Here is a 27,879-nt window from a genome sequence, read left to right as displayed (position 1 = left end):
ATTCCGCCACTGCCTCTGTGGTTCTTATTTTTTGCGCTATCAACAAAAAAAATCGTAAATTTTGAAAAAAAAAAAAAATTTTTTTTTGCTATAAAACATACCCAATATTTTTTTTTTTTTAGTCAAATTTTTTCCTCAGTTTAGGCCAATATATATTCTGCTACATATTTTTGGTAAAAAAAAAATCCCAATAAGCGTATATTGGTTGTTTTGCACAAAAGATATAGCGTCTATAAACTATGGGATATATATATTTTATTTTTTCAATTTTATTTTTTACAAGTAATGGTGGTGATCAGCAACTTATAGCGGGACTGCGATAATGGGGCGGACAAATCGGACACCTAACGGACACTTTTTTGAGTACCAGTGACACTAAAACAATGATCAGTGCTAAAAATATGCACTGTCACTGTACTAATGACACTGGCTGGGAAGGGGTTAACACCAGGGGCGATCAGAGGGTTAAATGTGTGCCTAGGGAGTTGTTACTAACTGTGGGGGAGGTGCTTTGACTGCTTGAAGACATGGATCGGTGTTCCTGCTTCACAGAAACACAGGAGGATCCATGTCTTCGGTATTCGCAGAACGACAGTCTGCCTTGTTTACATAGGCAGACTGTCATTCTGCCGGAGTACCGAACAATCGTCAGGACCCCACGGACATCAGGTTCGCGGGACCCACTGATCAGTTCCTGCTGTGTAAAATCACAATCGGGGTGAGGCGCCACCATGCAGTCAGGGGCGTTGCTAGGTGGAAAAAAAAACAGGGGCTTCAGCCCAAAGTCTGAGCCCGGCACTGGGGGGGCGGGGGTCTTACTTACCTGATGTGCACTGACCTACCTAACATACACTGACCATTACACTCACCTACCTGACATACACTGACCTACCTGACATACACGACAGACACTGACCTACCTGACACACACTGACCTACCTGATGTACACTGACCTACCTGACACACACTGACCTACCTGACGTACACTGACCTACCTGACACACACTGACCTACCTGACACACACTGACCTACCTGACGTACACTGACCTACCTGACACACACTGACCTACCTGACATACACTGAGCCACACTGACCCTGACATACACTGACCTACCTGACATACACTGACCTAATGGGGCTAATAACAGAACTGTACATGCCCGAGACACGGGGCTTTTTGGGGACCCATTCAGGGCTCCAGCCCCCCTCAGCCCCCCTCCCGACGCCACTGCATGCAGCGCACGCTTGCGCCCGAAACCCCGAAAGTGCAAAATCACACGCATGGATTTAAATGGCTTTTTTTTTTTTTTTTGGAAGCACATAATTGATTAGAGCCTGAGGCACTAATTGGCCCTAAAAAGGATGCGCTCCGGGCACACTGCGCCCAGAGACCATCCAGCTGTGCGACATTAGTGAATTAAATTCTCTAATGTCTTCCTGTTTCTCCTCTTCCTGTTTCTCCTCCTGGCCAATCAGGAAGCGGGTCCCGAGACGCAAGGATGAAGATAAGTGTGGGGATGGCGGGGCGCCTGGTGGGCGACGGGCGAGCGAGTGAAGCGGCGATCGATTGAGCGATGGGGGAGTGGGGGGGTTTGGCGGTGGTTGGATGTCCGGCGGGGGAGGGGGGTGGTTGGGTGGTGTCCACAGCCCCCCCAAGAAATTTCAGCACCAGCCACCACTGGTATGGGGGGGGCTTAAAACAGGTGGTGAGGAGGCATTATATGTCTTCCTCACCACCTGTCAGCAAACACTTCTGCAAAGCAATCCAAATGCAGATTGCTTTTTAGAGGAACAAGAGTCCTTTACCATGCAGTAATAAAATGAAATAAATGAGTGACCTGCAGATCTGTGTAATGGAAGCTGCACTGTGGGGTTTTACATCCCAGAGGACAAGTCTTTTATTTTATTGCACATTGATTTTTTATATGTACAGTATTGGAAAAGATGTTTTTTATTATAAATGATGTGATCAGACTGCAGTTCCAGTGCACAGTGTACAGTGCAGCTGATCAGATGGGGCGGTGCCTTTGGATGAATGAGTATGCCATAGCCCCGCCTACTCCAGTCACCTAAGCAACGGATATAAATACTGTGCGTAAACAACCTTACTGGTCCCCGCCCACCGCCCCGCCCTTCGCCCCGCCCATCGCCCTGCCCATTATATGTTCGGCTCAGCCAGCTAGAATGTATCCAATGAAATCGTTGCCAGCTGGAGTGGAGCCAATACAGCACAGCAGACACATATAATGTGTGGACCAGACTCACTATTCTCCGCCCATCACTCCGCCCAGAAAATAACATTTGCATGATCAGTGCGGCTCATCCAGGTGACTCAGTGCCAGGTGAAAGGGAACGCCCCCAGAGTAGGCGGTCTAGTACAGCTCTTAATTGAAAAAATCCTCACCTGTCGTTTACATAGCCACGCCCCTGTTCTCTATATATGTAAGTAGAGCTCCGCTACTTTACTAGCCCGAGTGATGAGAGAATCCCGGAAACCGCAGAGGACCGACCGAGACATGAGCCGCCCGCCCACTTCTCCTGTGTATGAGGGTGAGAGCACATCCCGGACTACAGAACACCGATCTCTGGGTGTAGAGATGATATATATATATATATATATATATATAGGGGGATGTGGGGGTGTAGAGATGATATATATATATAGGGGGGATGTGGGGGGTGTAGAGATGATATATAAGGGGGGGATGTGGAGGGTGTAGAGATGATATATAGGGGGGATGTGGAGGGTGTAGAGATGATATATATAGGGGGGATGTGGAGGTGTAGAGATGATATATAGGGGGATGTGGAGGGTGTAGAGATGATGTATATAGGGGGGATGTGGAGGGTGTAGAGATGATATATAGGGGGGATGTGGAGGGTGTAGAGATGATATATAGGGGGATGTGGAGGGTGTAGAGATGATATATAGGGGGGATGTGGGGGGTGTAGAGATGATATATATAGGGGGGATGTGGGGGGTGTAGAGATGATATATATAGGGGGGATGTGGGGGGTGTAGAGATGATATATATAGGGGGGATGTGGGGGGTGTAGAGATGATATATAGGGGGATGTGGGGGGTGTAGAGATGATATATAGGGGGGATGTGGGGGGTGTAGAGATGATATATATAGGGGGGATGTGGAGGTGTAGAGATGATATATAGGGGGATGTGGGGGGGTGTAGAGATGATATATAGGGGGATGTGGGGGGTGTAGAGATGATATATATAGGGGGGATGTGGGGGGTGTAGAGATGATATATATAGGGGGGATGTGGAGGTGTAGAGATGATATATAGGGGGATGTGGGGGGTGTAGAGATGATGTATATAGGGGGGATGTGGGGGGTGTAGAGATGATGTATATAGGGGGGATGTGGGGGGTGTAGAGATGATATATATAGGGGGGATGTGGAGGGTGTAGAGATGATATATATATATATATAGGGGGGATGTGGAGGTGTAGAGATGATATATAGGGGGATGTGGAGGGTGTAGAGATGATGTATAGGGAGGGTGTAGAGATGATATATAGGGGGGATGTGGGGGGTGTAGAGATGATATATATAGGGGGGATGTGGAGGTGTAGATGATATATAGGGGGATGTGGGGGGTGTAGAGATGATGTATATAGGGGGGATGTGGGGGGTGTAGAGATGATATATATAGGGGGGATGTGGGGGTGTAGAGATGATATATAGGGGGATGTGGAGGGTGTAGAGATGATATATATAGGGGGAGATGTGGGGGGTGTAGAGATGATATATATAGGGGGGATGTGGAGGTGTAGAGATGATATATATATATAGGGGGGTGTAGAGATGATTGATATATATATAGGGGGGTGTGTAGAGATGATATATAGGGGGGATGTGGGGGTGTAGAGATGATATATAGGGGGATGTGGTGGGTGTAGAGATGATTTATATAGGGGGAGATGTGGGGGGTGTTGAGTGATATATATAGGGGGATGTGGGGGGTGTAGAGATGATATTATAGGGGGATGTGGGGGGTGTAGAGATGATATTTATAGGGGGAGATGTGGGGGGTGTAGAGATGATATATATAGGGGGAGATGTGGGGGGTGTAGATGATATATATAGGGGGAGATGTGGGGGGTGTAGAGTTGATATTATAGGGGGAGATGTGGGGGGGTGTAGTGATGATATATATAGGGGGATGTGGAGGGTGTAGAGATGATATATAGGGGGGATGTGGTGGGTGTAGTGATGATTTATATATATATAGGGGGGATGTGGAGGGTGTAGAGATGTTATATAGGGGGATGTGGGGGGTGTAGAGATGATATATAGGGGGGATGTGGGGGGTGTAGAGTGATATATTTTTAGGGGGATGTGGAGGGTGTAGAGATGATTTATGGGGGATGTGGGGGGTGTAGAGTGATGTATTAGGGGGGTGTAGTGTTGATATATTAGGGGGGATGTGGAGGGTGTAGAGATGATATCTAGGGGGATGAGGGGGGTGTAGAGATGAGAGAGATTTATATTATATATAGGGGATGTGGAGGGTGTAGAGATGATATATAGGGGGATGTGGAGGGTGTAGAGATGAGATATATATATATATATATATATATATATAGGGGGGATGTGGAGGGTGTAGAGATGCTATATAGGGGGATGTGGAGGGTGTAGAGATTATATATATATATATATATATATATATTTATATATATATATATGTATATATATGTGTATATATATATATATATATATATATATATATATATATATATATATTATATGTATATATATGTATATATATATATATTTATATATGGGATGTGGGGGGTGTAGAGATGATGTATAGGGTGGGATGTGGGGGGTGTAGAGATGATAGATAGATATATATGTATGGGGGATGAGGGGGGTGTAGAGATGAGATATATAGGGGATGTGGAGGGTGTAGAGATGATATATATGGGGGGGTGTAGGATGATGTATGGGGGGGTGTAGGATGATGTATAGGGGGAGATGTGGGGGGTGTAGAGATAATATATATGGGGGGTGTGTAGAGATGCTATATATAGGGATGGGGGGGGTGTAGAGATGCTATATATAGGGATGTGGGGAGATGATATAAAGGGGGGGGGGGGGGTGTAGAGATGATATAAAGGGGGGGGGGTGTAGAGATGATATATAGTGGGGGGGGTGGGTGTAGAGATGATGTATAGGGGATATGTGGGGGGGGGGTGTAGAGATGATATATAGTGTGGGGGGGGGTGTAGAGATGATATATAGTGTGTGGGGGGGTGTAGAGATGATATATAGTGTGTGGGGGGGGTGTAGAGATGATATATAGTGTGTGGGGGGGGTGTAGAGATGTATTAGTGTGGGGGGGGTGTAGAGATGATATATAGTGGGGGGGTGTAGTGATGATATATAGTGGGGGGGGGGTGTAGAGATGATGTATAGGGGATGTGGGGGGGTGTAGAGATGATTAGTGGGGGGGGTGTAGAGATGATATATAGTGGGGGGGGTGTAGAGATGATGTTTAGGGGTATGTGGGGGGTGTAGTGATGATCTATAGGGGGATGTGGAAGGTGTAGAGATGATATATAGTGGGGGGGGTGTAGAGATGATATATAGTGTGGGGGGGGTGTAGAGATGATATATAGTGGGGGGGGGGGTGTAGAGATGATGTATAGGGGATATGTGGGGGGGTGTAGAGATGATATATAGGGGGTGTGGAAGGTGTAGAGATGATATATAGTGGGGGGGGGGGGGTGTAGAGATGATATGTATAGGGGGGGATGTGGGGGGTGTAGAGATGAGAGATATCTAATCTATCACAATGTAAAGTAGTGAGTGTACAGCTTGTATAACAGTGTAAATTTGCTGTCCCCTCAAAATAACTCAACACACAGCCATTAATGTCTAAACCGCTGGAAACAAAAGTGAGTACACCCCTAAGTGAAAATGTCCAAATTGGGGACAAAGTATCAATATTTTGTGTGGCCACCATTATTTTCCAGCACTGCCTTAACCCTCTTGGGCATGGTGGTCACCAGAGCTTCACAGGTTGTCACTGGAGTCCTCTTCCACTCCTCCATGACGACATCACGGAGCTGGTGGATGTTAGAGATCTTGCGCTCCTCCACCTTCCGTTTAAGGATGTCTCACAGATAGTCAATAGGGTTTAGGTCTGGAGAAATGATTAGCCAGTCTATCACCTTAACCCTCATCTTCTTTAGCAAGGCAGTGGTCATCTTGGAGGTGTGTTTGGGGTTATGTTGGAATACTGCCCTGTGGCCCAGTCTCTGAAGGGAGGGGATCATGCTCGGCTTCAGTATGTCACAGTACATGTTGGTATTCATGGTTCCCTCAATGATCTGTAGCTCCCCAGTGCCGGCAGCACTCATGCAGCCCCAAACCATGACACTCCCACCACCATGCTTGACTGGAGGCAAGATACACTTGTCTTTGTACTCCTCACCTGGTTGCCGCCACACACATTTAAAACCATCTGAACCAAATATATTTCTCTTGGTTTCATCAGACCACAGGACATGGTTCCAGTAATGTCCAATAATGTCCTTAGTCTGCTGACACTGAGCACTCAACTTCTTTGGTGGACCATGGCGAGGCTTGTTCTGAGTGGAACCTGTCCTGTTATACCACTGTATGGTCTTGGCCACCGTGCTGCAGCTCAGTTTCAGGGTCTTGGCAAACTTCTTATAGCCTAGGCCATCTTTATGTAGAGCATCAATTCTTCTTTTTTTTTTTTTTTTTTCAGATCCTCAAAGTTCTTTGCCATGAGGTGCCATGTTGAACTTCCAGTGACCTGTATGTGACCTGTAGTGAGAGCGATAACACCAAATTTAACACACCTGCTCCCCATTCACACCTGAGACCTTGTAACACTAACGAGTCGCATGACACCGGGGAGGGAAAATGGCTAATTGGGCACAATTTGGGGTGTACTCACTTTTGTGAGATACTGTATGTGTGTTGGTGTATATGAGATGTATGTATGTGTTAGTGTATAGTGATCAGATGATTCCTGTCTGTACCCCGGACAGGTGAGATCCCATCACGCTATACTGATCATATTATTAATAATATATAAATCCTTAATAATGACTCTTCCTTCCCCAATCCCTGCACACAGCACATTGTTGATAAAAGATTACATATACATAACCTACACTGTGTGAACTGGGGCAGATAAGTGAGGGGTGGGTCCAATCCTCCCCTCCCACCCCCTGTGTAGTGCACAGGGCCAATCATTATCAGTGCACATGGCTAGTGGGTGGATGAATACGTCATAGCACCGCCTACCCACCTAAGTGTAGCGGATTTAGTGTATGTAGGAAACTTACTGGTCCCCGCCCACCCCAGGCCCAGGTAAAACCAAAGCACAGGCAGTTTGAATAGAGCCAATTGGAACGGTGCCAAAATGCAGCGCATATATACTGTGCGGTACTAATAGGTATAAGACTCCATAGTCACCGCCCATTCCTTTGCTCAGTAACGAAAGTCACATGAAAATAAAAATGTGTTTAAAAAATTGCTGCGCAAACACCGTGTGACATAAAAAGTTGCAATGACCACCATTTTATTCCCTAAGGCAGGGATATGCAATTAGTGGACCTCCAGCTGTTGCAAAACTACAAGTCCCATCATGCCTCTGCCTCTGGGTGTCAGGCTCGTGGCTGTCAGTCTTGCTATGCCTCATGGGACCTGTAGTTCTGCAACAGCTGGAGGTCCGCTAATTGCATATCCCTGCCCTAGGGTGTCTGCTAAAATATATGTATATGTATATGTGTTCTGAGTAAGGATGAGCTTCATGTTCGAGTCGAACCCATGTTTGACTCGAACATCGGCTGTTCGATCGTTCGTCGAATTGCGAACGATATGGGCCGTTCGCACCAAATTCGTGTGGCGCGTCACGGCCCATAATTCACTGCGGCATCGCAGTGCATTGCTTGCTGATGATTGGCCAAGCATGCACTATGACCCGCATGCTTGGCCAATCACAGCGCCGCCTTAACAGAGAGCCATAATTGGCCAAAGCCAAGGAGGCTTTGGCCAATTATGGCTCAGGGGATTTAGTACACGCCCCACACTATATAAGGCCGCCTGCACGGCGGCCCTGTGCAGTGTGTTCCGGTGTGCTTAGAGAGAGAGAGAGACAGTGTCATTTCATTTGAGTTAGCTAGATTAGGCAGGACAGTCAGTCAGTTAGCTGCACTTAAAGTGTATTGTGTATATATATATGCATCCCAGGTGTTGCATATATATATATATATATATATATATATATATATATATATATATATATATATATATATATATATATATATATATATATATATATATATATATATATATATATATACACTGTATTCAGTTTAGCTAGATCCGTTCCTGTTATCTTCTAGACTATTTACATTTAGTGCAGTGCGTCCTGCTCACAGTGTTCAGCTAGATCCGTTCCTGTTATATTCCTACTGACAGGAAGGCTTGTCTTGTTACAGTATTTTGAAGAAAATTACTGGTGTTCTTTTGATCCTATTAGTGCCACAGTCAGGCAGCTAGACTATTTACAGTTAGTGCAGTGCGTCCTGCCCACAGTGTTCTGCTAAACTTACAAGTTAGTGGGGTGCGTCCTGCTCACAGTGTTCAGCTAAACCTACAAGTTAGTGGGGTGCGTCCACCTCACAGTGTTCAGCTAAACCTACAAGCTAGTGTGGTGCGTCCTGCTCACAGTGTTCAGCTAGATCCGTTTCTGTTATCTTCTTACTGACAGGCAGGCTTGTCTTGTTACAGTAAATACAGCTACCTGAAGAAAATTACTGGTGTTCTTTTGATCCTATTAGTACCACAGTCAGGCAGCTAGACTATTTACAGTTAGTGCAGTGCGTCCTGCTCACAGTGTTCTGCTAAACCTACAAGTTAGTGGGGTGCGTGCTGCTCAGTGTTCAGCAAAAAACCTACAAGTTAGTGGGGTGCGTCCACCTCACAGTGTTCAGCTAAACCTACAAGCTAGTGGGGTGCGTCCTGCTCACAGTGTTCAGCTAGATCCGTTCCTGTTATCTTCTTACTGACAGGCAGGCTTGTCTTGTTACAGTATTTTAAATAAAATTGCTGGTGTTCTTTTGATCCTATTAGTACCACAGTCAGGCAGCTAGACTATTTACAGTTAGTGCAGTGCGTCCTGCTCACAGTGTTCTGCTAAACCTACAAGCTAGTGGGGTGCGTCCTGCTCACAGTGTTCAGCTAGATCCATTTCTGTTATCTTCTTACTGACAGGCAGGCTTGTCTTGTTACAGTAAATACAGCTACCTGAAGAAAATTGCTGGTGTTCTTTTGATCCTATTAGTACCACAGTCAGGCAGCTAGACTATTTACAGTTAGTGCAGTGCGTCCTGCTCACAGTGTTCTGCTAAACCTACAAGTTAGTGGGGTGCGTGCTGCTCAGTGTTCAGCAAAACCTACAAGTTAGTGGGGTGCGTCCACCTCACAGTGTTCAGCTAAACCTACAAGCTAGTGGGGTGCGTCCTGCTCAGTGTTCAGCTAGATCCGTTCCTGTTATCTTCTTACTGACAGGCAGGCTTGTCTTGTTACAGTATTTTAAATAAAATTGCTGGTGTTCTTTTGATCCTATTAGTACCACAGTCAGGCAGCTAGACTATTTACAGTTAGTGCAGTGCGTCTTGCTCACAGTGTTCTGCTAAACCTACAAGTTAGTGGGGTGCGTCCTGCTCAGTGTTCAGCTAGATCCGTTCCTGTTATCTTCTTACTGACAGGCAGGCTTGTCTTGTTACAGTATTTTAAATAAAATTGCTGGTGTTCTTTTGATCCTATTAGTACCACAGTCAGGCAGCTAGACTATTTACAGTTAGTGCAGTGCGTCTTGCTCACAGTGTTCTGCTAAACCTACAAGTTAGTGGGGTGCGTCCACCTCACAGTGTTCAGCTAAAGCTACCTGTAGAAGGTTGGTGGTGTTCTCATACTACAGGCAGGCAGTTGATTTTGCTAGCTGCAGTATCAGTACATATATATCTATATCTATATCTATATCTATATATATCCCAGCTTAGTGCAGCTACAGGCCATTAGTATGTCTGGAAGGCCAAGAAGGAGAGGCAGACAGTCACAAGCCAATAAGAGAGGGCAAGCAGGCTCTGTGTCTAGTGCTGGTCGTGGAGACGGTGCATCCTCATCAGCACGTGGCCATGGGACACGCTTGGCCTTTTTTTCGGCAGCTGGCCATGTTGAGCCGCAACATGCGGAAGACTTGGTCGAGTGGATGACCAAGCCGTCCTCATCCTCCTCATCCTCTCTCACCCATGCCCAGGGTACTTTGTCTGGCAAAGCAGCGGCCTCTTCCCTCGGCTCAATGTCATCAGTGACTCCTTCCCTAGCCCCACCATGTCCTCCTGAGGAGTCCCTCGAACTGTTTGACCACAGTGTTGGGTACATGCTCCAGGAGGATGCCCAGCGTTTGGAAGGCTCTGATGATGATACTGAGCTCGATGAAGGCAGTAACACGAGCACGGACAGAGGGGGTGCCCAAGAAGGACAGCAATCTGGCAGTCATGCTCCCCCTGCTGCAGCATACTGCCAGGTTTGCTCCAGTGATGAGGAGGGAGGGGATGATGAGGTCACTGACTCAACGTGGGTGCCTGATAGGAGAGAAGAGGAGGAGGAGGAGGAGGAGGCCGCACATCACCAACGAGGCAGGATGCCCTCCAGGGGCCAGCCTAAGGGCAGCACATTGACTGCATCACACCCCAAAGCTCCACATGTGCAGGGCGCTGCAGTCTCTGCGCGTTATTCAAAAAGTTCTTTGGTGTGGGCCTTTTTTGAGACGAGTGCATCAGATCGCACCGCTGCTATTTGCAACATATGTCTCAAGCGTATCTCGCGTGGCCAAAACATCTCCCGCTTGGGTACCACATGCTTGACCAGACATATGTTGACCTGCCATGCAGTTCATTGGCAAGCGTATCTAAAAGACCCACACCAAAGAACAAAGAGGACCTCTGCTTGCTCCTCATCAGCTGAGATTTCCAACCCCACTAGACCTTCAGTCCTCTCTGAGACCTGCACTGAGAGGAATGAAGGTGTAGAATTAGGTGTGTCACAGCCACGTACTTGTGGGCAATCCGATTTTGGTACACCGACGTCAGATTGTACCAGGCAAATTTCCCTGCCCCAGCTGCTGCACCGCCAAAAGAAGTTTGCTCCCAGCCATCCACATGCCCAGCGGTTGAATGCTAGCTTGGCAAAATTGCTAGCACTTCAACTGCTGCCTTTTCAGTTGGTAGACTCTGCCCCCTTCCGTGAGTTTGTGGAATGTGCAGTTCCTCAGTGGCAGGTACCCAAACGCCACTTTTTCTCACGGAAGGCGATTCCGGCTCTCTACCAGCATGTGGAAGGCAATGTCCATGCCTCGCTGGACAGGGCGGTCAGTGGTAAGGTGCATATTACCGCTGACTCATGGTCCAGCAGGCATGGACAGGGACGTTACCTAAGTTTCACGGCGCATTGGGTGACTCTGCTGGCAGCTGGGAAGGATGCAGGACAAGGTGCAGTAGTGTTGGAGGTTGTTCCGCCACCACGCCTCCAAAATGCTAATGATTGTGACACACCTCTCTCCTCTACCCCCTCCTCTTCTTCTTCCTCCATGGCCTCTTCCTCGGAACCAGCGGTGCTCCGTAGTCGTTCAAGGGGCTACGCAAGTACGCAGGCCAAAAGATGCCATGCGGTGCTTGAGCTGGTGTGCTTGGGGGACAGGAGCCACACTGGGGCAGAGGTTCTGTCAGCTCTGCAGGGGCAGGTTCAGAGGTGGTTGACGCCACGCCAACTTAAGGCAGGAATGGTGGTTTGCGACAATGGCACCAACCTCCTCTCTGCCCTCCGACAGGGACAAATGACCCATGTGCCCTGTTTGGCTCACGTCCTTAACTTGGTGGTGCAGCAGTTCTTGGGCAGGTACCCGGGCTTACAGGATGTCCTGAGGCAGGCCAGGAAAGTCTGTGTGCATTTCCGCCGGTCATATAATGCCAGTGCTCGGCTGACGGACTTCCAAAAGGAGTTTAACCTGCCCAAGAACCGCCTAATCTGTGACATGCCCACCAGGTGGAACTCAACGTTGGCCATGCTGCAGCGGCTGCACACGCAGCAGAGGGCCATCAATGAGTACCTGTGCGACTATGGCACCAGGACAGGGTCAGGGGAGCTTGTTTTTTTTTCCCCACGCCAGTGGGCCATGATCAGGGATGCATGCACTGTCCTGTCACCATTTGAGGAGGCCACGAGGATGGTGAGCAGTGACAGTGCATGCATCAGTGACACTGTCCCCCTTGTCCACCTGTTGGAGCACACGCTGCGTGGAATAATGGACAGGGCACTTGAGGCAGAACAGAGGCAGAAGGAGGAGGACTTCCTTAGCTCTCAAGGCCCCCTTTATCCAGACAGTGTTCCTGCGTGCCCGCCGATCACACAGGAAGAGGACGAGGAGGAAGAGGAGGAGGAGGAGGAGGAAGATTGTGTCAGTATGGAGGTGGAGCCTGGCACTCAGCATCAGCAGCAGTCTTTAAGGGATCAGTCCCAAGAAACACATGGACTTGTACGTGGCTGGGAGGAGGTGGCTGCGGACCATGTCGTCCTTAGTGACCCAGAGGACTCCGGACCGAATGCCTCAGCAAACCTACGCTGCATGGCCTCCCTGATCCTGCAAAGCCTGCGTAAGGATCCTCGTATTTGTGGTATCAAGGAGAAGGACCAATACTGGCTGGCAACCCTCCTTGATCCACGTTACAAGGGTAAGGTTGCGGACCTTATCTTGCCATCGCAGAGGGAGCAGAGGATGAAACATCTTCGGGAGGCCTTGCAGAAAGGTCTGTGCAACGCGTTCCTAGAGACTGGGAGGTTACAAACTCCTGTTTCTGGACAACATGTTGCTGAGGCTTCGGTCAGTCAAAGAAGGAGCGGTGGAGAAGGTGGCCGTCTGACCGATGCGTTCAGACAATTTTTTGGTCCGCAGCCCCAAGGTATGATTGGTTCCAGCAACCATCGCCAGCGTCTGTTTTACATGGTGCAGGAATACCTAGGGGCAAGATCAGACTTGGACACCTTTCCCACCGAAAATCCTCTGGGTTACTGGGTCTTGAGGATGGATCACTGGCCAGAGCTTGCACAGTATGCAATTGAGCTACTGGCCTGTCCTGCATCCAGCGTTCTTTCGGAACGCACATTCAGTGCTTCTGGAGGCGTGGTAACCGATCACAGGGTGCGTCTGTCCACTGACTCGGTCGATCGACTGACCTTCATAAAAATGAATGAGTCTTGGATCACCACCAGCTACCAAGCACCTGATGCTGATGTAACCGAATAATTTTTTTTGAAATCTCAGATCCCTTCAAAGACTGCCTATGCTGATGCTGAGTGACTATTCCTGAGTAATTATCCTCTTCCTCCTCAATCATCACGCTGATAGCTTGTAAGAGCATTTTTGGTTCTGGGCGCAACCACCAGTGCCTAAGGCACAATTTTTCAGCCCCTGTTTAACAGGGGCGTGTAATTACGATTTTTGATGTAATACTTTGCAGCAGGGCTCGTTCCTGCATTCCAACTAGAGTGTCTGTGAGGGGTTGCAGTGTTGTGGCACCAGCACCAGTGCCTAAGGCCCAATTTTTCAGCCCTTGTTTAACAGGGGCGTGTAATTACAATTTTTGATGCAATACTTTGCAGCAGGGCTCGTTCCTGCATTCCAACTAGAGTGTCTGTGAGGGGTTGCAGTGTTGTGGCACCAGCACCAGTGCCTAAGGCCTAATTTCTCAGCTCCTGTTCAACAGGGGCATGTAATTACAATTCTTGATCTAATATTTCACAGCAGAGCCCTGTGAGGGCTTACAGTGTTGTGGCCACAGCAACACCTAAGGCCCAAATTTCTGCTGAGTATATAGGGCAGGACCCTACTTTCAAACAACTAACTTACAAACGACTCCTACTTGCAAACGGAAGGAGACAACAGGAAGTGAGAATAAATCTACCCCTAGGAAGGGAAATTCTCTCCTGTAAGAGTTAATATGGGAAAAACATTTCTCCTTTCCACTGATGCTTTCCAATCCATTGGGACAAAAAGTGAGGTGAAATCTTCTGAAGAGGAGGAAAGACAGCAAAATAAATGTCACAGGGGTGATAACCCTTCCCTATGTTTTCCAAAAAGCTTAAAAAAGATTTTTTGGCTGGAGCTAAACACGTTAAAAATGTACCCGTTCAAAATTACAAAGAGATTCTACTTGACAACAAACCTACAGCCTGTATACTGCTGTTCAGAGTATATAGGGCCTGGTGGCCCCACACCTTTCCTTATTTTAATTTGGGTGCGGGGTTCCCCTTAATATCCATACAAGACCCAAAGGGCCTGGTAATGGACTGGGGGGTACCCATGCCGTTTGTCTCACTGATTTTCATCCATATTGCCAGGACCCGACATTACATTAAACCCGCAAGCAGTTTTAAATGAGATTTTTTCCTTTAAAAATGACATTTGGTGCAGGGACTGTTCTAAACACGGGAAACACGTGTCACTTTACAGGCATACTATAGACACCCCTCAGGTACGATATTTAAAGGAATATTTCACTTTTTTTTTTTTTTTTTTTTTACTTTAAGCATCATTAAAATCACTGCTCCCGAAAAAACGGCCGTTTTTAAAAGTTTTTTTTGCATTGATACATGTCCCCTGGGGTAGGACCCGGGTCCCCAAACCCTTTTTAGGACAATACCATGCAAATTAGCCTTTAAAATGAGCACTTTTGATTTCGAACGTTCGAGTCCCATAGACGTCAATGGGGTTCTAACGTTCGTGCAAACTTTTGGTCCGTTCGCAGGTTCTGGTGCGAACCGAACCGGGGGGTTCTGAGTAATTTTCTAGCAAAAAAAATGATGATTTTTACATGTAGGAGAGAAGTGTCAGAAATGACCTGGGTGGCAAGGGGTTAATTACCATAAGTAATATACAAATTATTTATTATTTTTAAGGGAATTTACTATATTTTTTTTTTTAAATCTGTACTCAAGCAGGTGGCTTAACGGACAAATTACTGAAGTTTGAAGTTATAACTTCCAACCTGTAATTTCACAGTATATAGATAAATAATAAATGTTCTAACATGTATAGCATATAAATGTGTTTTAGCTTTAATATATACCGTACATTTTCAACAGAATCTGTTTCTCCCTCTTAACTGTTTCAGAAAAAAAACATGGGATTGTGGGTAAATCTTATACACAAACACTTTTTTACCTTGTAGATAAGAGGGCTGGGCTGGAAGGGAGTATTTGTCTTTTAGACACGCCCCTTTCTATGACACTGCAGTGAGAGGAGAGCCTCCACTGCAGCTTTTTTCAGGGGATCTCCTGATGAAGTCATGTGACTGACGAACACGCGTCACGAACACTAGATACCGGAAGTGACGGGCGAGCTCACTGCTCATTTTTTGTTGCCAGTTTGATACAGTATAATGTGAGTACCTGTTTTTACTTTGTTGCTACTAATAAATATTTGCAAAAATACTACACTATCGAGCATCCCTCTTGTTCCTATATCCACCCATGCCCTATTTGCAAGGTTCTCCCGCTCCAGTGAGTTAGAAGGGGACGCTGATTGTAAACAGGATACATACACCAGCAGAGCCGGAAACGACAATTTGGGACGGTTACCAGGGGACACACAACAGTTCAATAACAAATATATATTTACATGCTGTTACCTTACAGCAGTAAGGTAAGGGTGCACCCATATATTTAGCTTCAGAGGATAAGAAGCCCCCTATCACCAGCACTTCACTGCAGAGTGACCACCAGCACTCTTTATATTTGTTTATTGATATACAGTCGCCACATATGCTGCACCATATTATATTTTTGGGAAAAAAGGAATTCTTCACGGACACATCGACTATATTCACTTATGGAAAAGACATTTTATTTTTTCATTGGACATTTCATCACAATATTTCATTGTCGCTGCTATTAATCCTACTGCTTTTACTTAGGGAAATAGTAATGATTAATGCGCGATACATGCGCTTTATCTTGTGTTCAAGTTTATGTGTTTTTATATCACAAGTATTGCCTCTTTTTAGTGTTTCCTTCACAGAGCACTTTTGCCCTTTATTTTATATAATTTATGTACAGCGCAGCACTATTTTTATTTTATAATGCAGCTGTGAGGTGATGAGATCTCATCTACTGTTTTGCACATCTCCCTGCACATGGCTTTGTAAATCTGTCCCTATATTCCTGTATTGCCTTAAAATGTATTTCTATAAACGGCGCAGTTCAAGTTTTCTACTCCTAAACAGAAAAACAAAAAACTGTTTACAATCTGTAATTTTCCTGATTCCAGATCCGGTTCTCATCTCCAACATCACCAGTAACTGTAGCCGGCTCGGTGAGGAGGTCGCGGTGAGCGTCCAGTTCTCTGGAGAAGAGAGCGCTGTGACCTGGGAGGTGGACGGGGAGCCTCTCCCTGAAAGATACCGGCTGATAGATGACAATAGGACGCTGATTATCCCCAGTGTGCAGAGAGACGATGCCGAGAGGAGATTCCGGGTCAGGATCACAAACCCGGTCAGTGAGGAGATCCGGGAATACCGGCTGGAGATCAGAGGTGAGAGGAGCAATGGCTGTATTTAAAATAAACCATGTCTACTAGAATGCTTATTTGCATTCAAACTCATGGCAAGTCTTTGGCGTGTTATTTTGGTGCTGATCACTTTTTAAGGGGTTGTTTTTTTAAATTTGCATAGCATTTCACCAAGTAAAAGTACATGTACATTCGTTCTGTGTAAACAAAGGGGGGGGGAGTGAATGTAAATAGGCTACATCCTGTGCTGTTTAGACATAATCATTGATTTTAAATGAAACATAGAATATATAAGTATTAAGCTGGCCATCCACCTATAGATTATCTGCAGATTTTCTATGGTTAGATGGAAAAAGTGCAACAGATTTCTCCATGTTCGCTAAACTGTGTGGATGGAGGAATCTCCCACTTTTTCCATCTAACCATAGAAAATCTGCAGATAATCTATAGGTGTATGGCCAGCTTTATAGAAAATTCCTGGCCAATCCTTTATAAATCAGCCTATAACATTTAACTCCTTCCTGAAGAATAAACTTGTGGAGAAGGTTAAGAGCAGAACAGGATACAAAGATACTTCTTAATGCCCATTCTAGAACAGGCTAGTCTCATATAAGCTTTAAGATGGTAATGTAATGTTTTCTTAGTGTGTGTTTTTTTTGTTTGCTTTTAATCACAGCCTGTGAAGAGTGAGCGGGGAGTGGGACCAAACTGCACTGAATAGACATGCAAAGCCCAACTTGGAATTGAGCCCACATAGCAAGCCACTTGCTATGGGGGCACTAAGAAGAGAGGAGGAGCCAAGAGTAGGGGCAGGGGACTGTGTGTGTGTGTGTGTGTGTGTGTGTGTGTGTGTGTATTGGGACGCCTGCCTTTACACGCACATGAATTTAATGGCATCCTAGTCTTAGTCCATAGGGTTCAATATTGAGTTGGCCCACCCAGTGCAGCTATAACAGCTTCAACTCTTCTGGGAAGGCTGTCCACAAGGTTTAGGAGTGTGTCTATGGGAATGTTTGACCATTCTTCCAGAAGAGCATTGGTGAGGTCAGGCACCGATTTGGTGGAGGGGGGATTATGGTGGGTGGTTGTTTTTCAGGGGTTGGACTTGGCCCTTTAGTTCCAGTGAAGGGAACTCTTAAGGTGTCAGCATACCAAGACGTTTTGGACAATTTCACGCTCCCAACTTTGTGGGAACATTTTGGGGATGGCCCCTTCCTGTTCCAACATGACGCACAAGGCAAGGACCATAACGACATGGATGAGCGAGTTTGGGGTGGAGGAACTTGACTGGCCTGCAAAGTCCTGACCTCAACCCGATAGAACACCTTTGGGATGAATTAGAGCAGAGACTGCGAGCCAGGCCTTCTCATCCAGCATCAGTGCCTGACCACACAAATGCTCTTCTGGAAGAATGGTCAAACATTCCCATAGACACACTCCTAAACCTTGTGGACGGCCTTCCCAGAAGAGTTGAAGCTCTTATAAGCTGCAAAGGGTGGAGCCAACTCAATATTGAACCCTACAGACTAAGACGCCATTAAAGTTTGTGTAAAGGCAGGCGTCCCAATACTTTTGGTAATCTAGTGTAATGAGAACTGAATAACCGTCGGAAGGCGCACATATGGAAGGCTGGCAGCATTGCTGATTGCTGGGCAGCGGTTTAGCATTGTCCTCCTGCATCAGGATGTTCTGTCTCTGGCACAATTTCCAAGTAAGAAAAAAAATCACAGGTGCACGCTCTCGGCACAGCTGTATTTACATTCTGGCACAAATATACAGCCGCTCTGTCCAGGCCCACCCGCCAAGAGCCCGTATATTTGCATACTGTGGGCACCAAGAGGTTAAACTAATATCTGATCCTGCTGTGAAGGTTTAGGCACTTCCTGTTATACGGTGACAACATTCCACCCCTCATTCCAAATCATTCTATGTTGTCATTCACTCAATGGAGACTAAAGGCAGGTGTGCTGACAGATCGCACAGGCATGGTCCACTATTGTCACCATAAGGAAACCCACCCTGAGAAATGCTGCACAGCCCTCGCTGGAGTCCTTGTAGACAAAGAAACTGCGGGTGAAACCGCAGCACTGAGATACAACAAAGGATAGAAGTTTTTATTTATTTTATTTTTTTCATAAAAAGCAGTGGTTTATAATGCGCATTGCTTAAGGAAACCAAACATTATTCAGTGAGGCCGCTTGTACACAGTGCAGTCCAGCTACAGTGGGAGGGACAGGTGCAGCATCCAGCCCTGCTGAAGGCAGCTTGTCAAGGTCTATGGCAGACTTCAGCTAAAACTGGCAGAACAATGTACCGAGTGGTACTAGCGATTAGAGCCCGGTCTGTTCTGGAATACGGAAGGTCTAAACACCGGTACCACTCAGTGTAGCATCCAGCCGCAACCTGCCATAGATATTCACAGGCTGTCTGCAGTGGGGCTGGATGCTGCACCTGTCCCCCTGGGTTCCCTGCAGCTGGATGGCCTCCTGTGTAAGAGGCGCTATGGTTTCATGTACCAGCAGGGGGCAGTGTAGAAAATGTCTTGTGCTAAGCTTGACTCCCACATGTAGAGGCAGAAGGATTATATGACTGGGCTAGTCGTGGCCAATCTGAGCCTAGAGGACTAAGGCGGCACACAATATTACTATATGGGACCGGTCCATACAATGGGAATAACACCCTGAACTGTATAGAACATGGGGGGGGCTGTTATAATATTGTGTGACATGGAATAGTAACAATGTCTGTTTTCTTTTATTCTCCTCTGCTTCAGGGATATTACAGGTCAGTTTGATTATATAAAAATTCACAGATCTTTTTCTATACATTGTTAATCACACGAGAAAATACCTCACAAAAAAGGTTACATTTGGTTTTATTTTCTGACAGTTCCTGAATTGAATTTCCAAACATTACCAGTACATCCCATGGCTGCTGGAATAAGTATCCACATTCAGGTGAGTTATATTTACATGTTAGTTCTCTAAATGATATCACTAAAGAGTGGACAGCTATTGTCCATTACCGCCAATACCTTCATGACATGCAGAGATTTAAAGTGATACTACAGGTTAGTAAAAAATAAAACTAAAAAACATGTTCTACTTGCCTCCTGTGTGTAGTGGTTTTGCACAGAGCAGCCTCAATGGTCCTCTTAGGTCCCCCACTGGCGCTCCTGGCTCCTCCCCCTTGACCAGTGCCCCCATAGCAGGCCTCTTGCTATGGGGGCATTGTTGCATGCTCACTCCCGTGCCCCGCTCTATGCGTCCATAAGACAGTGTGCAGAGGTAAGCTGTGGACAAGGAATGAGTATTTTATGGGTATAACCACTGTGGCATGCGACCCTGTGTATACAGTATATAGGCTTAAGCTTTAAGCCCCTCCCACTATTTGTGCAGTTTTGCCACACCCACAATTCAATATGGCACACAGCCCAAAAATTCCCTATAATCTTTATTTGGTTACAGGTTCTTCACCTCATTCATTATATGGGCGTCCTATGTGTGATCCTATCCGCCTTATGTATTTATACATGGTGATTCCCCCCCCCCCCCCTCCTTATGTATTTATACATGGTGATTTCCCCCCCCCCCCCCCCCTCCCTCCTTATGTATTTATATATGGTGATCCCTCCCCCCCTCCTTATGTATTTATACATGGTGATCACATTCCCCTTAAAATCCTCTTAAGATAATATATTCAGTTCTGATGATCTTTCCTGATAGCTGAGCTCCTCTCTCTCCATACACATCATCCATTAATCTGCACTAATTGGCTTCCTTCTAATGTGCACACAGCTCATATCTTCATATAAAGATTTCTGTGTATGCTCCTTCATATATAAGTACATTGTATATATCACATATATGAAAATGTTTGTGTTTCTCTGGAGTGTGTTTTTTTTTTTTTTTTGATGTTTTGAAAAATAGGGTTGCGTTATTTCAGACATTCCATTATTGGAAGTACAGTATGTATCTTTCAGACAGTTATTCTTTTTGTTTTCTTTTTCTGACTCCATTACAATGTTTCTAATTGTAAAAAGTAGAATCCTTTTATGTGTTATGGTTTCCCTCTAGTGGCTAGTTCTGGTATTAACCATAATTTTGCGAATGAGTAGTTATTTTACATGAGCAATCGCTACCAATAATTGGACGGCCCCATATTTAGTCTGGTGTGTGGGCTTTTTTGTTTTATTTTTAATTCTTTTTTAAATGTCATTTTCTACAGCAGATAATTTGTCTGCATTTTTTTTTTTTTTTTTTTTTTTACCTCTGCCATTTTCCTGCTCTCGAGCACTATATACACCATAGCGCCTCCATCATAACTTTAGACTTGATAAAGCGTCCCCTGAAGATGTGAATTTGCATGAATTGCATTGGGGCTGAGCTACACGCTGACATCTCGCCACCACTTCCATGCTTGCAACTGATGGCCCTCTTTGCAAGTTCACTTTTTTTATTGGCCACGACTATTGTATTTCCTTGCATTTGAATGAAACCTTTTTTTCCTTTTTTTTTTTTTATGTAAAGTTTATACTTTTTATTTTAATATTTACAACACTGATTCCCTGCCTGTGGCTCCGGGCAGTGAGTTTGTTTATTTTTTTTCTAGACTGTTTCAAGCAAACCTTCTGACTGTCCCCAGTGGTGAGAGTTGGTACTGCAGGGTGTCCCCATTGTGATTATGGAGCTGGTTGACATGTGCGAAGGATCCTGGTGATTTAAATGTGCATGTTGCTGCTTCCTTCTGGCAGCTTTAATTTTGGTGGTTGCATTTTAGTACTGTTGCTCACATGTGACGGGGAGGATTTCCAGTAGCTGGTGGAAGACATTCTTTCTGCGGTGATCATTATTGCACACGTTGGACTTTTCACTTTTGGACTTTGTTTACACTGATATACTTTTTCAGTATTTTGAGTATTGTGGATGTTTTTTGCACATCATGATTATTGTATTGATAGCACACATTTTAAGCTTGTTATATCACAAAATGTGTCATTTGAACTGTTTAATTTTTTTTTATATACACATTTACTCTTATGCTCAGGACATAAAAAGTAAATTCCTAAGGATGGACAATACTAGACTTGGGGTTTTTCTAATTGTATACTGTGCGAGCTACATCGCTTGTGCATAATGTCTTTTTACACATTTTTTACACATTTTACCTATTTACTCTTAGCTGCTCTGTTGAAGAAAAAGCAGGCTAGTTGACAGTTTAATAGTTTAAGCTCCAATTTACACATACAACTGAAGGAATTGCTTAGTCCCTCTGCCTGTTTAGATGCCTCCATACAATGTTTTATTTTCTAAAATGCATTTTTTGTCTATCTTGAAATGCCAGTTCACGTACATTATCTGGGGCAGCCCACATGTGTGTCTCTCCTACTTGTGGTCAATGTTGGAAGCTGTGGAGAAGGGGGAGGAGTTTGTGGGTAAGACAATCATCAAGACTGCATTCTGCCTTCCAGTACAAGTGTGAGATATAGGTGTTGGTTCTAATCAGCACAGCTGATACCTAAACGCTTATGATGGAGGAACATGACAAATACATTTTGGGAAATGCTAACCTAGAGTAATAAATAGGATAGCAATGTCTTGCTGAAGCACCTGACCTGCGGGTGTCTTTTTGTATTTTTAGATGTGTTGCAAAAAGGAAAGAAAAAATGTTCCTCTGAGTATAATGGAAGTTGGATATGGGCAACCCACCAACAACCAATCTTCATCCATCCATGGGATGCCTGAAGATCTTCCTCTGAATATCATGAAGGTTGGCTATGAGCAACCCATCCACAATGAATCCACATCCACCCATGTAATCCCTGAAGATCTTCCTCTGAGTATCATGGAGGTTGGCTATTCACAACCCATTCACAACAAATCCACATCAACCCATGGAATCCCTGAAGATCTTCCTCAAGAGTATCATGGAGGTTGGATATTTGCAACCCATCCACAATGAATCCATATCAAACCATGGTATCCTTGAAGATCTTCCTCAAGCTTATCATGAAGGTTGGCTATTCACAATCCATCCACTCATGGGATCCTTAAAGATCTACATCTGAGTGGAGTAATAACCCATCAATCTAAAATTATTCTACCCCAACAATGAGAGGGGATCCCTGTCTGGAGCGGAGGATGGAAATGTGCTCCATTAAATAGATGGATATGACATCTGTGCCTTTTCCTGTCATGCCAGCTAGACATCTGGGGGAAATTTACTATTTTACCTTTTTTTTTTTGAAACTTTAAGTGGAACACCAGCCAAAACATTTTAATTGGGGGGGGGGGGGGGCACCTAATGTATGTGTTGTGGGATTTATTCTCACTTCCTGTTCTATTGACCAAACAAAGTGAGGGAATTCAGTCCAACAGTGATGGGCTAAACCACCTCCACACAACTTTTATACCATACTAGAAAATTATCCCACTCCAGGGAAAAAAAAACTACAGGTTTGTTGAGAACCAACCCTAAGTGAGCTGGTGCAAAAATCTGAATATTTAGAGTTGAGTAAAGTGTTGCAGAAGGGTTTTTTTTATATTAAAATTTGCTGGACGAATGTTGCAAGCATTCTCCCAGCTGCCATAAATGGTCACTCTAATTTGCCTAATACATTTCCTACAATCGTTGGCCCCATCTAGTGTGTGTTTTTTTTTTTTTTTTTTTTTCCCCCACCTTTTTTAGAGCACACCAGTTTGGAGTCCATGGTCAATAAGGGACCTAGAATTATTGCGCTCACATTTTCGGTGATGCATGGCTTGTGCAATTGTTTACATTTACACCTCATGTACATGTTTGTGTTCTGTAGTATCCGTTTCTAAATTCCTCCAATCAGGAAGAATACAACATTTATGGTCACTAGATGACACTTACAATCTTATGAGATTATTATATTACACAGAATACTGCGAGTTTTCTTGGAGCTGTGTGGATGTGTCCCCTTCCTTCCATACATGACTCCTTAGAGTGAATATTACATTGTGACTGTTTCTTCTTGAAAAAGGAACTAGTTAAGAAAATGTGATAATAATGTGTTTACACTTTTTAACTAGAATGGCATTCTAGTTTGACAGGGCAAAAAGCACTGAACATTTTTATAAATATAACTAAGTGTTCAACACTTGCTGAAGAAATGCACCACAAACATCCCCCAACCTTTCCATATCTCAATTTTGTATAGAAAACCTCTCTATATGGCATAATCTGTAATGTGTGTATGGGGTTTCCCAATTATCTTGGGGTTATGATATTGCTCAATCTTAGGGGCTAATGCAATAAAGCGCTTATTAGATGGAATATGTGTAATATGCAGATGTGGACTATGTAAGTGCACTGCTTTAATTCCTTTAAAGGCCTTTGGGTCACAAAGTAGTTCATGAATTTATGAGGTGCATTGAGCCTACTTTTATTGATAGAGGACAAGTACATGAACTTACGGTCTGGCATCTTCCCATTTATACAAGTTTCCCCAGTACAGAGAATGCTGTAATCAAGGTACGGTAGAAGCTGTGCCCAAAAAAAAGCAAGCAGAAGACAAAGGATTAGTTATCAGTATTACCTGTAGTCTCCCAGCAGCACAGTATTTCTGCATTACTGACTTACCAGTCCTTGTTCTGCAATGGGTCTCTGTGTGGAGGTGGCCATCTTGGTAGGAGCAGGGTTTTGCTTCCCCTGTCTGAGCTGCCCCCCACTGACTAGACATCTGATGACTGATCTATGCTTCATCATCATTACCCCACCAGACTGGATGAAACAGAAGCAGGGAGATCCCTCCATTGCAGATCCTAAGGTACAGTTTCCTCTCCAGCAAGAACAATGGGCAGCAGAATTGTGACATCACAAAATCTCACTCCAATGTTCATGAGACTACCAGTCATTGACAGCAGCAGATGATCCCACATTGCAGATATATAGGTCAAGGTGCAGGAAGTTATCTGCTATTTTTTCAGAAGTTAAAAGCAGATATTAAAATATTTTCATGAAAAACTGAATATCTACTTCAGAGTGCTCGAATGACTGCCGATTGTCTACAGTAAATATGTGATTGCTGTGAAATACTGGATGGGGAAGTTCTACACAGAAAAGGGACACATTCTGAACAGTTGGAAGTTTCTGTGTGATAACAAGCACTGTGGACTGTCGGTGGTGCTCATTACTGCTGGTTAAGGAAGCCCAATATGGAGTGCAATGTGGAAGCTTCATCTAGGAGCATCAGCTTGTAACACTCAGATGTTTAGGAGAAACTTAAAGTGATATGTTTTTTTTAAAATGCGTTGACTATGAATTGTGTGTTTTTTTTTTTTTTTTTTGGTTCCTTTTTACAAGAATGTATCATGTTCTAGACATAAACGTTGTTTTATCTATAATGGGGCTGTATTCCTAAGGCCTTGTTCACACAGGTGGTATGGCCATGTTTTACCCACCAACCGGCCTCCCCATCAGAGTACACAAAGCCTAACAAGGCAGACGGAGGGGGTCATTCACATGCAGTAGGCACAGGAAATTTAACTTGACAGGTGGCAGCATTTCTCAAACTTGCCCATTGAAGGCAATCGGATCATACCAGCGTGGCAAGCCAAATTCTTGGCTCGCAATAGCAGACGTTTGCATGCAAAATAGCCATTTACCCCAGAAAAAAAAGCTGAGGCATTCAGGAGATGCCAGTGTTGCCTCCTGGAAGCTGTGCTCTGCTGCCCTCTGGAGGGGAGGTACAGACTGCCACCTGTGTGAACTTTGCTATTGGTTTTGTTATGTCACACCACTCTGGATAATGTGCTGTAATTATTTCATGCTGGATAACTATAGGAAGTCAAGCCATACTGTAAAAATATTTTATATATTTTTTTACTTTTATATTTCTTGTTGTGCAAATTCCTGTATGTCTCCTTTGGATTGGGATTCTCCTGGCTGCATTAACAGTAGCCCTAAAAATCAAATAAACTATATTTAAAATCCTTTTTTTTCCCTCTTAGTTTTGGAGTGTGGAAAGGTTCGGTCCCCTGTCAGAATTTTATTATTGGCTGTGTCCCCCGCAGGGGAGATTTGACCTGGTGACCATCACCGAGATAGAAATGGAAGAGAAATCTGTCACCAGAACAAGAGGTGGGGGAAATGTTCAGGTGACAACCCAATAAAATGAGAATATTTTTCACTTTGGGGAGATTTCCTTGAATTTCCTGTTATATCTCTCCAAGACAGGAAGTTAAAGGAAACCTCCCCAACGGAAAGTAACAAATAAAACCTAATAAGGGGGTTATGCGAGTATCTACTGGTCTGATGACATGTATTGTGATTTTTTTTTTTAATTAAAAATAAAGTTTAATGGGTGTAGTTATGGTTCCACTTGAATTCTGATGTTGGTTACAAAAAAAAATAATTCTGTTACAGGGCTGAAATGTTGGCCCGTCAGCTGATGCAGACTTTGCTCTAGTGCCACCAGCCAATCATTGTCTCTGCCTCGGGTTGTGTATGGAAGTGAGGAGAGCAGCTGGTGGGGTCCAGGCACAGTCCTCACCATAGGAGAGGTAAGTGTTGTAATGTTCTAGCTGAGGTTTTTGTAGCAGCTGCATTGAAAACAAAATAGTCAACGTTAGGTCTTCTAAAATAGTTATGGAATTAGATCTTTACCTATTGGCATAAGGAACCACAGTGGGGTATGTGAAGGTTCTCATTTATCCAAGTCATGGTATAGCTAGTCCTAGTTACACACACAAAAAAAAAAAAACACACACACAGGTAATCAAACTATAAGCTTTTTATTACATATAATGAACAAAAATACATTGCAATTAAAATACAAAAAGTGGTAAAGCACAAAAACAAACAAATCAGCTATGATTTCCCTAAGAAATCTATTAGGATAAAATTAGATCAATACATGATTATACATAGACTTCTTCTATAGACAAAAAAGTGTAAATATGAGGGGGACACACACATACACACACACACCCCCCCGGTCTAGCAATGGGCAGCATTTTGACCTGGAATCAAGCCTGTGTCTCGGCTGTCGCCCACCCCATACTACTGAACAGACAGTCTACTATCCTTCCTGAATGGAGCAACTGCTGTACCAGCTGTAAGGACAGGTTCTGTTTAACACACTGACATTCCCCCTATTGGAACAATATTGAACTACAACCCATCTTGAATATCAGAAATACTGTTATTTAACAATGGGGGGGGATTCTATCTATATCATGTATTGATGATCAGGACTAAAAAAAATGTAATTCAAGGAAACCTGAAATGTTACATATGAAGTAATATCTGTTTCTGGGTTAGGTGGAGCTTTAGGCTTGCTTTGACTTTTTCAAGCTTCTACCTTGCTGCTTTGTTGAAATAAAGCCTGTAAACAGAGCTCAGTAGCATCAGCTAAAAAAAAAAAAAAAAAAAAAACACACATCCAGGCTTGTGATCTTGGCACCCTTTCCTCCCTCCATGTAAGCACTAGTGCACCCTTTAAATATACAGTATCTCACAAAAGTAAATACACCCCTCACTTTTTTGTAAAATTTTTTCCCTCCCCGGTGTCATGTGACTTGTTAGTATTACAAGGTCTCAGGTGTGAATGGGGAGCAGGAGTGTTAAATTTGGTGGTATCGCTCTCATACTGGTCACTGGAAGTTCAACATGGCACCTCATAGCAAAGAACTATGAGGATCTGAAAAAAAGAATTGCTGCTCTACATAAAGATGGCCTAGGCCAGTGATGGTGGACTTTGGCACCCCAGATGTTTTTGAACTACATTTCCCATGATGCTCATGCACTCTGCAGTGTAGTGGAGCATCATGTGAAATGTAGCTCCAAAACATCTGGGGTGCCAAGGTTTGCCAACACTGGCCTAGGCTATAAGAAGATTGCAAAGACCCTGAAACTGAGCTGCAGCACAGTGGCCAAGACCATACAGCGGTTTAACAGGACAGGTTCCACTCAGAACAGGCCTCGCCATGGTCCACCAAAGAAGTTGAGTGCACGTGCTCAGCGTCATATCCAGAGGTTGTTTTTGGGAAATAGACATATGAGTGCTACCAGCATTGCTGCAGAGGTTGAAGGGGTGGGAGGGTCAGCCTGTCAGTGCTCAGACCATACGCCGCACACTGCATCAAATTGGTCTGCATGACGGTTATCCCAGAAGGAAGCCTCTTCCAAAGATGATGCACAAGAAACCCGCAACCAGTTTGCTGAAGACAAAACAGACTGACATGGATTACTGGAACCATGTCCTGTGGTCTGATGAGA

At 44.6% G+C, this 27,879-nt stretch overlaps 1 protein-coding gene across 1 annotated transcript; it reads left to right on the top strand.

Annotated features, from left to right (window-relative positions):
• The first annotated feature begins 2,480 nt into the window (after nucleotides 1–2,480).
• LOC141127774 (uncharacterized) lies at nucleotides 2,481–22,898 on the top strand. Its single transcript, XM_073614548.1, has 4 exons — nucleotides 2,481–2,553; nucleotides 16,396–16,659; nucleotides 19,525–19,592; nucleotides 22,276–22,898. Exons 1-4 carry the CDS (start codon nucleotides 2,481–2,483, stop codon nucleotides 22,594–22,596), a joined length of 726 nt encoding a protein of 241 aa, XP_073470649.1. The 3' UTR covers nucleotides 22,597–22,898.
• The last annotated feature ends 4,981 nt before the right edge of the window (nucleotides 22,899–27,879 follow it).

The sequence above is a fragment of the Aquarana catesbeiana genome, linkage group LG02, assembly GCF_042186555.1.
Source record: "Aquarana catesbeiana isolate 2022-GZ linkage group LG02, ASM4218655v1, whole genome shotgun sequence".
In the NCBI taxonomy this organism is placed as follows: Eukaryota; Metazoa; Chordata; class Amphibia; order Anura; family Ranidae; genus Aquarana; species Aquarana catesbeiana.
The sequence above is the reverse complement of the archived record's forward strand: the minus strand, read 5'-3'. Positions and strand labels throughout refer to the sequence as shown.